Source organism: Macaca nemestrina, chromosome 8 (assembly GCF_043159975.1).
Source record: "Macaca nemestrina isolate mMacNem1 chromosome 8, mMacNem.hap1, whole genome shotgun sequence".
Lineage (NCBI taxonomy): Eukaryota > Metazoa > Chordata > Mammalia > Primates > Cercopithecidae > Macaca > Macaca nemestrina.
In genome coordinates this window covers 123,529,333-123,544,500 of record NC_092132.1, presented here as the reverse complement: position 1 = coordinate 123,544,500, position 15,168 = coordinate 123,529,333, and the positions used below count along the sequence as shown (strand labels likewise).

General features: G+C 37.1%; 1 protein-coding gene and 1 long non-coding RNA gene across 6 annotated transcripts in view; one reads left to right on the top strand and one right to left on the bottom strand.

Annotated features, from left to right (window-relative positions):
• The window catches only part of LOC105481958 (testis expressed 15, meiosis and synapsis associated), an 86,593-nt gene that overhangs the window by 61,676 nt on the left and 9,749 nt on the right, over positions 1 to 15,168 (bottom strand). For 2 of the 5 annotated variants that reach the window (XM_011741753.3, XM_011741751.3), the window contains exon 2: positions 11,057 to 11,132. Coding sequence is in view for 1 of the 5 variants with exons in the window: in XM_011741750.2 (XP_011740052.2) it covers positions 548 to 550 (3 nt within the window). In the remaining 4 variants the exon portion in view is untranslated. Of the gene's footprint in view, positions 1 to 547; positions 604 to 2,400; positions 2,525 to 11,056; positions 11,133 to 15,168 lie in introns of those variants that run through there. The other 3 variants (XM_011741755.3, XM_011741754.3, XM_011741750.2) reach the window with 3 other exon arrangements.
• On the top strand, positions 627 to 13,924 carry LOC105481959 (uncharacterized). Its single transcript, XR_987304.2, has 3 exons — positions 627 to 1,005; positions 11,605 to 11,684; positions 13,766 to 13,924. It is a non-coding gene; the product is annotated as an uncharacterized lncRNA (long non-coding RNA).

The following is a 15,168-nucleotide window of genomic DNA, read 5'->3' as shown; positions in this document are numbered from 1 at the left end:
TTGTTTCTTTTGAGACAGGGTCTTCTCTGTGTTGCCCAGGCTGGTTTTGAACTCCTGGGCTCAAGTGATCCTCCTGCCTCGGAATCCCAAAGTGTTGGAATTACAGGCGTGAGCCACCATGCCCAGCTCAAATATTCCATTTTCAGAAAGCATTTTTTTCCTATACATTTCTGTGACAAAAATGATACTCTCTTTAAATCAAAATCTCTGGTTTCAGAAGAAACTTCAAAAAGCTGTAAACCAACTATTGCTGACTATTCCTACAGTTGATGGCCAACAACAGCCAATTGCTTATTGACTACTGCTGCATAGTATCATTCTATAAATGCTTAAGACAACATCATATATTGCTATACCAGAAATATCAAAAATATTCCTCCCTTCCTTTTTCCCTCTCCTTTCTCTCTCTCCCCAAACTTCCCTGCAACCTCCATCCCCTGCCAAATATTGATTCTTAACCTCTTTAAGTAGAACTCAAACTGGATTTCAAAAGACAGCTATGGAGTATACACACAAGGAAATATATATAAGCAGGTATTTTTCATACCATTTCATAAGATGGTTGATGGCCCTCCTGACACCTATCAACGGCTTAGTTCAAACATTAGATCACAATCCAAATTAAAAGATGCCAAAATTCTACAGAAGGATCACAAAGGATAAGGTTCTAAGAAGGTTCACAAGGATGTCCCTCTTAATGCCCTCCTGTTCTTTATGAAAGGTGATCTTGCAATCTCCCAATCAAACATGGATCAGGGAATGAAAAAGACCTCTAGAAAAAAAGAGAAGCCAGGCAGCCCTTCTTTCATTCAGCCACAAAGACACTAGTGGAGTACTGTTTTCTAACAAGAATACTCCTAAGATGCACCAGCTCTAGAGATACTTGTCAAGGCTGCCACGTTCACCTCACAGTTTAGTAAGGGGAAGAATGGAAAATAGTTTAGAATGCCTTATGCAATAAAAATCTCTTCAATTAGTCATGATCTGTAACAACAGCACATAAAGGTAGAGAACAATCAGTTGAATATACTTTACTTGAACAGCCAAGTGCTGGGACAATCCTCAAAGCACAATCTTCAAAACTGCCCTTAACTACAGTTAAATTACATATTCGGTTTGGGAGGTTGAGGTGGGTGGATTACGAGGTCAGGAGTTTGAGACCAGTCTGGCCAACATAGTGAAACCCCGTCTCTACTAAAAGTACAAAAAATTAGCCGGGTGTGGTGGTGTGCACCTGTAATCCCAGCTACTCTGGAGGCTGAGGCAGGAGAATCACTTGAACCCAGGAGGCAGAGGCTGCGGCAAGCCGAGATCGCACCATTGTACTCCAGCCTGGACAACAGTGTGAGACTCTGGCTCAAAGAAAAAAAAAAATTACATATTCAAGAAAGCTCGATGATTTCAGCTATAGGGTTTCTCTAGCATAATTTACTAATAAAGGAAAGATTTATGAAGTTCACTTCTGTTCCTCAGGGCTTACTTAGGATAATACTTTGCCACAAAAAGCTAAGTTTACAACTAATGAAAGATGAATAATCAGGACACAACGGTGTTCAACATCCTTCATTAAATAAGTTGTGCTCAGCAATTTTTCAGTTATTATCTTTTAAGCAGGAATAACGTCTCTTTAACTTCAACCATGTTAAAGTGATAACTTCATGTATTTTTTTTTGTTTGGGTTTTTTATGGGTGGGATATTAGACCTTTGATATATATTTCTTTATGCTCATGTATCACAGACCTATAACCTTTATATTTATATGTTACATATTACAAATTATATCATATGAAATAGTCCTACGATTATATATATATTTATGTATTATTTATATACATATATATAAAAGTAAAATAAGGAAGTTTGAGTTCTGAGGATTCATGCTGAGACTGTCTTCTGGAGTCCTGGGCTATTCTAGATAGAAAAATCAATTATAAATCATTCATGAATAGTTAATGTACATGGCAATATACATAAAGTATATATATAAAATATATAATATATATAAAGTATATACCATATACTTTAACAGATATTCAAAATAACTAAAGAACAAAGGAACCAAAGACAAGTGTTTGCTAATAATTTAAACACCTATTAATATAGGTTTTAAGAGAATGTATGTTATGAACAACTTTAGGCCAATACATTTAGATATTACAGAAAATAATTCTTAGGAAAAAAGCTGCCAAAATTGATTCAAGAAGAAACAAAAACAATGAATAATCCTGTTATTATTAGGAGGAAATTAAATCAGTAGAAATTCAAACAAAAGTTAAATGAAAATGATAATACATCATAAATCAGCTGAGTTCATCTCAGAAATGCAAAAATTTGCCATTTTCTAGCTCACTTCCCACTCCCTCCTCAATCTACTTTGATTTCTATTTCCATTACTCCACCTAAACAGTGATCTTCAAAGTCATCAATGATTATCCACATCAGTCATTTGTGGCTCATGACTTACTTGGCCTCTCTCTGTTTGATACTCTTGACCAGTCTGTTCTCGAAATAACACAGCTTGCCAGACTTCTATGACTTCATAATCCTGATTTTCTTGGTTTCTTAGTAACTCACCTTTCTGTATCTAGCCTTTATTATTTACTAATTTTTGCTTTAAAGAAAATATTCTTTCCATTTTTATTTTTTAGTATTTCATCAAACTTAATCTTTGAAAACATGGCAAATAAAAATAGAAACTTGTGGTTTTAGTTAGCATTTAATTCATTATCAGTGACATTGAGCTATTTTGTTTTTTCTGTGAATCACTCGTTCTTATCTTTTTGTCCTTTTTTTTCCCCACAGAGAAGATAGTATTCTAGTTAATGATTTATAAGGACTCCATATACAAATAAATTAGTTTTGTCTGTCATATGTATTTTAATATTTTTGCCTTTTAATTTTGTTTGTTTCTATGTGAGGAAGATTCCTCACATAGAAAAACTAATTTTTGTATAGTCTCATTTCTGAACCTTTTTTTTTTCCCTTTGAGACTAGGTCTCACTAGTGTTGCCCAGGCTGGTCTCAAATTCCTGAGCTCAAGCGATCAATTATGACATGGGGAATTCTGGTTTGTCCTCATTGCACTGTGTGGGGTGAGTGAGAGCGCCGTCATGGGAAGATGCCAGCTAACTGCACACAGATTTTTGATCCTCATGCCTCAGCCTCCCAAATGGCTAAGTAGCTAGGATTACAGGCAAATGCCAACTGTGCTTGGCTAATTTCTCAATCTTTTATTACACATCATCACCAGGAATATCTAAGAGTTCCAGTTTCTCCATATTCTCATCAACGCTTCATGTTGGTAGTCTTTACTTTCTGCCAACCTGACAGGAGCAAATGATAACTAATTGTGGTTAGTTTGCATTTTCTCTCCCCTCACCCCTTTTTTTTTGGACAGTGTCTTGCTCTGTCACCTAGGCTGGAGTAAAGTGGCGTGATCTCAGTGCACTACAAACTCTGCCTCCTGGGTTCAAGCGATTCTCCTGGCTCAGCCTCCCTAGTAGCTGGGACTATGGGCGCGTGCCACCACGCGTTGCTAATTTTTGTAGAGACAAGGTTTCACTATGTTGGCCAGGCTGGTCTCAGCTTCCTGACCTCAAGTGATCTGCCCGCCTCATTCTCCCAAAGTGCCTGTGGGCGTGAGCCACTGAATCCAGCCCCCAATTTTTGAGAATGATCATGTACTGAGTATATATATTGGTCATGTTTCCACATCTGGGAAATACTCATTCAAGCTTTTTACCCACTTTTCTATCAGTTTGGTCTATGTATTTGCAAGAAATCTTTATATGAGATATTATCTTTTTTGCTAATTATATTTATTGCAAATAATTCCCCCCACTTTTAAAAGTTGTATTTTCATTTTCTAAAAGAGGTATGTTTAATTTTAGTCCCAAATATGAATATTTTTATTTATATTTTGTGCTTTCATTTTTGCTTTTGATCAACTTTAAGAAATACTTCTCCCCAAGCTGGGCACAGTGGTTCACGCCTGTAATCCCAGCACTTTGGGAGGCTGAGGTGGGTGGATGACGAGGTCAGGAGATTGAGACCATCCTGGGTAACACGGTGAAACCCCATCTCTACTAAAACTACAAAAAATTAGCCGGGCGTGGTGGCAGGGGCCTGTAGCCCCAGCTACTCAGGAGACTGAGGCAGGAGAATGGCGCGAACCCGGGTGGCGGAGCTTGCAGTAAGCGGAGATTGCGTCACTGCACTCCAGCCTGGGCGACAGAGCAAGACTCTGTTTCCAAAAAAAGAAAAAAGATATACCTCTTCCCAAGATCATAAAGATATCCCATATATTTTCTTTTTTTTTTTTTTTTTTTTGAGACGGAGTCTTGCTCTGTAGCCCGGGCTGGAGTGCAGTGGCCAGATCTCAGCTCACTGCAAGCTCTGCCTCCCGGGTTCGCGCCATTCTCCTGCCTCAGCCTCCTGAGTAGCTGGGACTACAGGCGCCCGCCACCTCGCCCGGCTAGTTTTTTGTATTTTTAGTAGAGACGGGGTTTCACCGTGTTAGCCAGGATGGTCTCGATCTCCTGACCTCGTGATCCGCCCGTCTCGGCCTCCCAAATTGCTGGGATTACAGGCTTGAGCCACCGCGCCCGGCCCCCATATATTTTCTTCTAAAACTTTCATAGTTGTGTCTTTTACTTTTAAGTATTTACTATGCCTCAAATTCATTTTTTGTCTATGGTAAAAAAATAAAAGTTCAAGTTTTCCATGTGAATATCAAACTGCTAGCATTTTTTTTAAACAACCTTTCCTATTCCTACTTATCTGTAATGCCATCTCTGACATAAACCCATTTTCTACATATGTATGAATTCTGGGCTCTGTGCTCTGTTTCATCAGTGTCTTTCTGTATTCATGCATCAACACCATATTGTAACAAATCTTGATACATGCTTTAGCAAAACTGAAAGAAAAAAAAAAACAAAACAAATCTTGTTCTTCCACAGCCTCTTTGCACTTACATACACATTTTAAATTAGGCCTATCTAAGAATAAATTTTGTTTAGGTTTTAACTGGAACTTCACTGAACCTCGTGATCAATCTTAAGATAAGTCATGTTGTTATATTAGCTTACCTATCTGTGAACATGGTATTCAGGTCATTAATGTCTTTCAAAAAGTTTTATAACTTTTTTCCCTGAGAGTTTTTACACTTCTTTTAAAGTATTTAATCTAAAGTACTTTATAATTTTTACATTACTATATACAGTATCTTTAAAAGTTATTTTATTCACTACTATGTTTAAAATGATGTTGATAATGATAATAAAAATGGCTAACACATATATAACACTTACCAGGTACCAGACACTTTTCTAAGTGCTTTAGATATATACTGATCCATTTAATCTTCACAATATCCCTATCAGATACCCTTATTTTAAATTAGAAAACAAAAGTGCAGGGAAGTTAAATAGTATGTCCAAGGACACAAAGCTAGGAAGGGTGGAATCTGGAATTCAAAGCTAGGCAGTGTGGCACCAGAGTGAATGCACTCAATCACTAGGCAAATGACTCTCCAAAACCAATTTCTGTATATTGGCTACCCAGCAACCTTGTTAAGCTCTTATTAATTCTAATAATTTATCTTCATTAACAGCCATATCCTCTATGAATAATGGACTGTATAATGACTTATGGTTTTGTGTCTTCCCATCTGATTCTTATGCTATTTATTTCTTGTACCTAGTGCAATGTTGAATATAAGTGATAATGGCAGGTATCTTGATCTTGCCCTTGATTTTAAAGGGAATGTTTTAAATCTTTTACAGTTTAATATGATAAATTCTATTTTTTAGTAGACATGCTGCCATCAGGCTTAATTTTCCTGGGTACAAATTCTAGAATGACTGCTACTTTCTCTCAGCACTCTGAAGATGTTATCACCTCCAATATAATTGTCATTCATTTATGAGTAATCTTTTCCTCTGGCAGCATTTAGTATCTTTGTCTCTTATGTCCTGCATTTTCATCATGATGTTCTAGGCTAAGTATTTGATGAACTTCTTATATCTAACTTTTGGTATCTTTCAACAATTATGTGAAATTCTCAGAAACTTTATTGTTAAATATTGCTGTGACATCATTCTGTTTCCTCAGTATAGAACATCTATTTACCTATGTTCAAATTTCTACCTTTATTCTTCATGTTTCTTAACCCTCCTTCATATCTAAAAATAATATCATGTTTCTTCATATCTAACATCTGGTTCACTGACTCTCTTCAGCTAGGTCTAATCTGCTTCTAGTCCATTGAGTTTTTAATTATTACTATTTTCATTAATAAGGGTTATATTTGGTTATTTAAAAAAATCTGCTTCTCACATTTTAAAGCCTTTCTCATTTCTTTAAAAATATATTGTCTTTAAACTGAGTGTGATGGTTTACACCTGTACTCCCTGCTACGTGGCAGGTTGTGGTGGTAGAATTGCTTGAGCCTATGAGTTCAAAGCTCTAGTGAGCTATGACTGCACTCCAGCCTGGGCAACGTAGCAACGTAGCAAGAAAAAAAAAACTCTGTCTCTAAAAAAATGCTGTATTTGATAATTCCAAAGTCTTAAGTCTCAACTCTGATTCTCCTGTTTTTTTTTTGTGTGTGTGTGTGTTATCGTTTACTTATAATACCTGGCTTCCTGTATGATTTATATATATCATTAATTCGTTCAATATTTCCGTAACTCATATTTCTTAAAGCTTGGAACAGGCATAAAGACAGACATCTAAGAACAATAAAATAGGAAAAAGAGTTCCAAGATAAACCTGCACATATATGTGAAATGATGTTCCACAAGGTGCCAAGACCATTCAGTGGGAGAAAGGACAGTCTGCAACAAATAGTGCCGGAAAACTGGATATCCATGTGCAAAAGAATGAAGTTGGATTCTTACTTTAAACCATGTACAAAAATTAACTGCAAATGGATCAAAGACTAAAGATAAGAGTTAAAACTATCAAACTGTTAGAAAAAAAAAAAAAGCACATAAAGAAAAAGCCTAAGGTGAAGGTATTGGGAGGTGGGGCCTTTAGAAGCTGATTAGGTATTAAAGGTGGTGCCTTCATGAAGGTACCCTTACAAAACAGACTGTAAAGACCTCCCTCACTGCTTCTACCATGTGAAGATGCAGGGAAAAGACAGCTGTCTGTGGACCAGCAAGCAGTCCCTCACCAGCTACCAAATCTGGCAGCACCTTGATCTTGGATTCCCCAGTCTCCAGAACTGTGACAAAGAAATTTCTGTTGTCTATAAGTTACCCAGTTTATGGTATTGTGTTACAGCAGCCTAAATGCACCAAGACAGAGGATTTTTAGAAGATCTCCTATAGGTTAGTTTGAACTGATCTTTAGTCAGCAAGAGCATAATCAAAAGAGCATAATCTGTATGGTAAGCTGGAAAAGGCCCATATCAAAAAATATATGTAGTATAATGACTTAGATGTCAACCTTGCACAAAATGGCTGCCAACAGTGAGCCAAGATTGCGCCACTGCACTCTAGCCTGGGCGACAGAGTGAGACTCCGTCGCAAAAAAACAGAAACAAACAAACAAAAAATGACCATCAACAAATTCTGTTGAATTGGTGATAGTGGTACCAAAGGGGTAAAGTTAAACAACACATTGCTTTTCATGGACTCGAAGTTTGAAACCAAGCTTTGTTGAAGGGTCAGAGGATGCCCCTAAGAGGTTACCAGTAAAATCCATCTATTAATAATCCTCTTATTGGACTTAAAGAATGTTGCTGACCTTTCTCTACCAATTAAGGCAGGAGCATCTGGTTAAGCATTAGTTATTTTTTTTTGTTGTTGTTGTTTTTTTAAATGGAGCTCAGACTCAACACCTATGAAGCCATTATGTGACATTCCATTAGGTAAATGTATAGATTATTCAAGGGTTTACATGTCAACACTTTTTGAACACATACTTTTTTTTTTTTTTTTAAATTTCAGACAGAGTCTCACTGTGTCCCCATGCTGGAGTGCAGTGGTACGATCTCGGCTCACTGCAACCTCTGCCTCCCGGGTTCAAGCGATTCCCCTGCCTCAGCCTCCCAAGTAGCTGGGACTACAGACATCCGCCACCACACCTGGCTAATTTTTTGTATTTTCATAGAGACAGGGTTTCACCATGTTGGCCAGGATGATCTAAATCTCCTGACCTCATGATCTACTCACCTTGGCCTCCCAAAGTGCTGGGATTATAGGTGTGAGCCACCATGCCCAGCCACACACACACATTTAAAGAAAGTTCAATTTCATCACAGTGACTTGTGAAGTTCTATCTTTCATTTTTTCTCAAATCCTTTAATGTGAAGTTTGACTATTGGTACCTTGGAACTTGGGAGAAGAGTGGAACATCTGGAATGCCTAAATGCAAGACAATAATGACCCATAAAGTTTTTTTAAATTTCCCCTCAATCTTATACATAGGAGGTAGAAGTTATTTTAAAAGAGTGTTTCTGGGTTATCTCCATCCTCTTTATATTAAATGAATAGAAAACTAGAAGCAAAAGAGCAAAGAATGCATGGCAGTTTTATCATGCTTTTAATTTTATTTAAAATGGCTATTAGGACTTAGGCCATTTTTCACTTCTTTTCACTCATCTTGTTTACTTTGCCACTGTCAAATCTGAGTCTTTTAGAAAGACATTAACAAATTCTGCTGGAGAAGATGAACTATCTATTCAGTCTACTTCCTTAGAGGGCATTAGTGTGATCCAGAGACAAAGGCTCATAGCAACTACATAATAATTCCAGTAGTTACCTGGGCTCACTATCAGAACCACACAATTAAAAAAAAAGTCAACATAACTCCCAAAAAGAACGCCCCCATTCTGCTGACATTTGTTTTACTTAAGTTTAAAAGATTTAGACAAGCAGAACCTGTGTGCTTCTTAGAATCAGTGCCCATATTGACCACTGCCTCAGAAAGATATGCAGTATCAAAAGAAAGCCTCACAATTAGACTGCACTACACATCTCTAAATCCTTAAAAATTTATAGTAAAACTGTAGTAATTTAAACTATTTGGGGAGAATAAAAATCTTAGTATCTGGATAAAAGCAACAAATATATTATCAAGTGCTAACAAATAAAGCCTCTTCCAGATTTGTTTTGAAGACTCTAAGACTGAAAGCAATTTTCCCCCGAATGCAAAAAAGTCTAGAACTGATCATAGAGACCAGTTAAAGTAAGGGGGGTGGTGGGAGGGTATCTAAATTATCAGGGTCAACCAGTGACAAGTAGCTAAAGATAACCTGGCTAGGAAATTCACACCCTTTTGATTTAACAAACCAACCTTTCACTTCCCTTCCAAATTGTCTTTACAAAATCGGGTTGAAAAAAAAATTGTGAAAGGATTTATGAAATAACAGAAAGTATTCTGTACAAGAAGTCAGCAGACATAGGTTTCCTGTCCTGATTCTGCCACTCACTAGATGTCTGCTCCTAAGCTTTACTTTGCTCATTTGTGTTTCAGTAAGGCTTAAAGCTGTATTGTAAACTGTAAAATGTTTTGCCTCCTCCTAACACTTACCCCTCTTCCTACCACTTTCAGGCTCTATCTACATTTTCTCTGTGGTTCCACATATAGGCGTATGCAAGAAATTGTACACTGTATGCAAGTCGATGCCTTAAAACTTAGATGCCCTCAGTACGTTGAACAGTCCCAATTCCTCCTCTACCTTTCCAATTACTTAGAATATTTCTTTGCCTAGAGTATTTCCTTCCATGACTATAGTATTTTTGCTTTTTAAATGCCAATAGTGGGTCCAATTCCCATCCTCTGAGAGTGAATTTCATCTTTAGAATCAACCAAAAATCATTTAAAACCCATAAGATTAATATGTGGGTAACTAAATGCGACAATACCACTATTGACTAAAAGTATAAAAATTTTAAGAATCTAAAAAGCAATTAATTCTCTTTTAAGAGTCAAGATCTCACTCTGATATCTCACCCAGGCTGGAGTGCAGTGGTACAATTACAGTTCATTGTAACCTTGAATTCCTGGGCTCGAGTGATCCTTCTGCCTCAGCCTCCTAAGGAGCTAGGATTGCAAGCACATGCCTCCTCACCAGGCTAATTTTTATTTTATTTTTTGAAAGATAAGGTCTCGCTATGTTGCACGGGCTGGTCTCAAACTCCTCACCTCAAGCAATCCTCCTGCCTCTGCCTCTCAAAGTGCTGGGATTACTGGCATGAGCCACTAAGCTGGGCCTCATTTTCTTGCCCTGCTTATGTATTGGTTCAAAAAGTAATTCCAAACCTTGAATACCACAAATGTTCTAAGCAATATTTGCATATTGGCTTGACTTTCAAATTATTATTGAAATTTTACTATTATTCAAATAAAATTATTCATTTTTATTATTCAAATTATTATTGAAAGTTTCAATACTTACCCTAAATTAAGGTCAATTATGTACGGGATCATATTCTGTACTGTACTACAATTTACCCATTTTTCTATCTCCAGCACAAAGTATACTTCCTTACAAAATAAATACCTGCTATGGTCTGAATGCTCGTGCCCCCCGACACTCACACGTTGAAGCCTAAACATCAGAGTGATGGTATTAAGAGGTGAGGCCTCTGGAGATGATTAAGTCTTGAGAACAGACCCCTCATGAATGGGATTAGCATACTTATTAAAGACCCTCAAGGGTCTTTAATTTCACCATGCAAAAACACAATGAAAATGCACCAGGTATGAGAAAGCACCCATCATCCCAGACACTGAATCTGCCAGCACCTTCATCTTGGACTTCTCTGCTTCCAGAACTGTGAAAAATATATTTATGTTGTTTATGAGTTACCCAGTTTATATTATGTTGTAGTGGCCCGAGTAGATTAAGACAGTACCCAGTAAGTATTATCATCAAGAATAAATATTTACATACTTTAAAGTATTCCAAAGTGTGATAAAAGACACTCTTCATTTATCTTCTTTATTGCCAAATTATTTATAAGTCAATTGTAAAGTAGTTAAAAGAAATCAACAAGTTATAAATAAAGCAGTAACAAAGCCATTATTTGAAATACTTACCGCTCTTCAATGGTATCTAGCATCATACAGTTATGATCATTACTCAGTCCATACATGAAAACTGATAAGGGAATATCTACAAAATAAAAATAAAAACAGAAACATGTAGAGAATTATGATCAGAAGCTCCCCCTGCCCAATAATTAGCTCTTCATTGTCCTCTCTATTCATTTTTTTCTTCCTGGTTTCTGCCTCCCTTTCACTCCTGTTTCATTCTAGGGGAGGGAGCTGTCTGTTTTCTGCATATCTCAGTTCCTTCTCTCATGTCTTTCCCTTCCTCCCTCTTCTTTCCCTCCTCTTTTCTCAATAAGCTTTTCTCTTTTTCTTCCCTTCAGTACATTCTCATCTGCTATCCAGAGTCCCAGTGTCAGCTCACCAATCTTACGCAGTTCTAGTTGGGAAAACCACCTGTAACGCAGCAGATGAGCTTGCTCTAGTGTTTTTACACACAGCACAAAACATTGATTTTTAGTCAATCACTGCAGTTATGATACATACTACACACAGTATAGGTAGCTTATATATAATATCTCATTTTATCTTTACAGATTGATGGTATTACTCTCATTTTCAGATGAGAACAACAGACTCAGAAAGTTTAAGAAACTTATCTGAGGTAACCAAACTGGTAAGTTGGTTTTCAAGTTCAGGCTTGATGCTTACCTATGGATCTAAATCACTGCACTATTCAAACTCCGTTCTTTGTGTGTGTGTGTGTGTGTGTGTGTGTGTGTGTGTGTGTCACAGTCTCTCTCGCTCTGTCACCCAGGCTGGAGTGCAGTGGCATGATCTCGGCTCACTGCAACCTCCGCCTCCTGGGTTCAAGCTATTCTCCTGCTTCAGTCTCCTGAGTAGCTGGGATTACAGGCATGTGCCACCATGCCCAGCTAATTTTTATATTTTTAGTAGAGATAGGGTTTCACCATGTCTTGAACTCCTGACCTCCAGTGATCTGTTAGCCTCAGCCTCCCAAAGTGCTGGGATTACAGGCATAAGCCATCGCACCTGGCCCCAACTCAGTTCTTAAGTTTCTTTCTAGAGGCATTTAAACCTTAACTCTGACTGTCTGCACCATGGAGACAACAAAAAACTAATTAGTCCAAATCCTAATGACCTATTATAATTAGCTTTCATGTTCCTGTGAAGCTAGACAACTTTTAACTTATTTCTTGATTTCAAGATAATACTACTGATTATAAGGTATATCTCTATATGGTACTAATTAATATATTTAAAATGCTATGTTATGCATTTTCAAGAAAAGATAACTGTTATTGGTGAAACATTTAGCAAAACTTGAGATTTACTCCGAATTCTAGATCTTTTTTCTTTTCTCCAAGTTAAGCATCCAAAAAAAGGTCAAAGGGTATTTAAAGTAGACACTGTAAATTGCTCTTTGAAAATATTTTAGAACTCATCATATAAATAAAAGAACATCTTATCCTTTACTGACTTACTAGTTGGTGCATATTTTACTCAAGTGCTTTAATTAAGTGTCACTGTCTAAGAGACCCAAAGAAGTAAATGTAGAGAATAAAAAGAAACAATCAAGGACAAATATAACCATGCAATATCAGGGTAATTAAAATGAGAGACTGGCATATAAAAATAAAATGCCAAATAATTTGGGAACCAGAAATTCTGAGTACTGTGATAGTGATGGTCCATCTCTCTCACCAGCATTCACATAAGGATATCAGTAATAACATGAAATATTTAGCAACAATTATATGGGTAATATGTATATTTGAAAACTGATGACTAACGACATTGCTATGTCTATTGTAATTATAGTAAGTGGAAAGATAGTTTTTAAGTTAGTACATTAATCTGAAGCAAACTTGTAAGTTAACACAACTGTCACGTATAAGAAAGGAAATGTGCTTGAGGATGTTACCAACTGTCTTTTAATTTGATCACAAGGGAGGATGTCAACACAAAGACACTTGCATGGAGCTGTTCCAGACTTTCTGGAATGGCAAAAGAGTGGCAAACAAAATCTCTGCAATAGGAAAAAGAAAAGTTGGCTACAGGACACAAATTACAGAGCCACACCCCAACCACAGGTTTTAACAAAAAGGTACTCATTTGGTAAATCTTTCTACAATTCATGTGTGATATTCCATAAAAAGAAAAACTAGGGCTGGGCATGGTGGCTCATATCTGTAATCCCAGCACTTTGGGAGGCCAAGGCAGGAGGCTTGCTTGAGGTCAGGAGTTCGAGACCAGCTTGGGCAACATAGTGGGACCAAAAAATTAAAAAATTAGCCAGGCGTGCCTGTAGTCCCAGCTACTCAGGAGGCTGAGGTGTGAGGATAACTTGAGCCTGGGAAGTCAAGGCTGCAATTAGCTGTGTCTGCGCCACTGCACTCCAGCCTGGTTGACAGAACAAAAGACTATCTCAAAACAAACAAACAAAAAAAGGAAAAGAAAAACCAAAATGGTCTTCAATAGTTTTTTTCTCTACCAGAAGCTATCCAGTAGAGTAACTATAAATTTAATCTGCAGGAGATTAATCTGCACAGGAATATAGTGTTTGCATAGGTATGGTTGAAAATATTTAACTAAAGTTCCTATTAAATACAAGAAATGTGTATTGATTAATATTTCAATTTTTCCTCAAAACCACTTGTTTAGCAAGAAAAAAAAGGCTTACAAAAGAGTTTGGAAAAAAGCCTCAGTTTCATCTCTTTTTATTCTCTGTTTCAGGAGATGCTAAAGATGTGTTTCACAATAAGAATTCAAGTAACAAGTAGTCAAGTCTGTAACAACTGTGTTTAGCTGTGAGAAAAAAATCCAGAAGAAATGCCCATTTCCCATTCTTCAGAAAATTGTATGAGAGGACAGAAAACAGATAAACAATATCAACTTAAGCAACGTATGTTTGAGTATATAATAATATTGGAAAAATTAAGCTTGAAATAAAAATAAACAGAAGCAGAGAAATGAAGTAATCAGTGTGGCAAGAGTTGGGTAAAAATCTATTCCACTCAAACTCAATTATTTAGACAAGCAAGTTTGAGTAAGTTTTCAAAGTCTGAAAAAAGTCTTATGTTCAAAGAGAAGATCTTAACTTCTGGAATATGGAAAGGCACAGAGCTAGAAAAAACTACTACTGACAAAGTTTGTCACCTGGGCATGTCCCATACTTCCTAATTATAAATCACTGGCTAAGCAAGCTGGGGGACACCTAACAAGCACATCATGAAATTACCTGTATTTCTGGTCTAGTCAACTAGGGGAAGTGGTTCTCAAACTGGTCCCTAGACCAGCAGCATCAGCACAACCTGGGAACCTGCTGGCAATGCAAATCCTCTGGCTTCATCCTAGATCTATTGATTCTGGAGTCTGGGCCCAGAAATCGTGGTTCGACAAATTCTCCAGGTGATTCTGATGTAAGATAAGTTTGAGATCCATTGGTCTAAGATAATTCTGAGGAAGGCATACTAATCAGGTACATAATAACTATTTTTTCTTCCTTTTTCCTCCTTTTCTTTTTTTTCTTTTTCCTTAATGTATCAGGAATCTCTTTTAGCCAGAGTCACTATTAGGAAAAAGACATATTTGTAACTGGGAACTTCACTTTCAGGCTTAAAGCTCCCACAGAGGAAGAAACCAAAAGATAAACAAAAATGTGATTTTGCTTTTTGCAGGGGGACGGCAGGAAGGGGGGAAGGTAGGCATTCAATTAACAAATTATCCAGTGGCTACCTTGCTTCAGGCGCTCTGCAAGAAGGAAGACAAGGAAGTAGAAAAGAACTGTGAAGGTCACTAACCATTTTAACTTGGGTATCATTCGATGTAGTACTAACACCACAGGTTGCCAATTCCTGGTATATACATGCAGTAATATCCACATGGGCAATAAAATATTTATAGTGAAGTAACAGACCAGCAACGCAAAAGACTATGGTTCACCCTTGATGATCAAAGGCGTTAGTGATTCTCCTATTTCAGTGTGTATTAGAATCACCTAGAGGGCTTATTAAAATACAGATTACTGGGTCCCACCTCCAGAGTTTCTAATTCTGTATGTTTAAGGCCCAAGAATTTTTATTTCTCATAAATTCCCAGGTGACGCTGATAGTGAAGACAAACCACAGTTTGAGAAC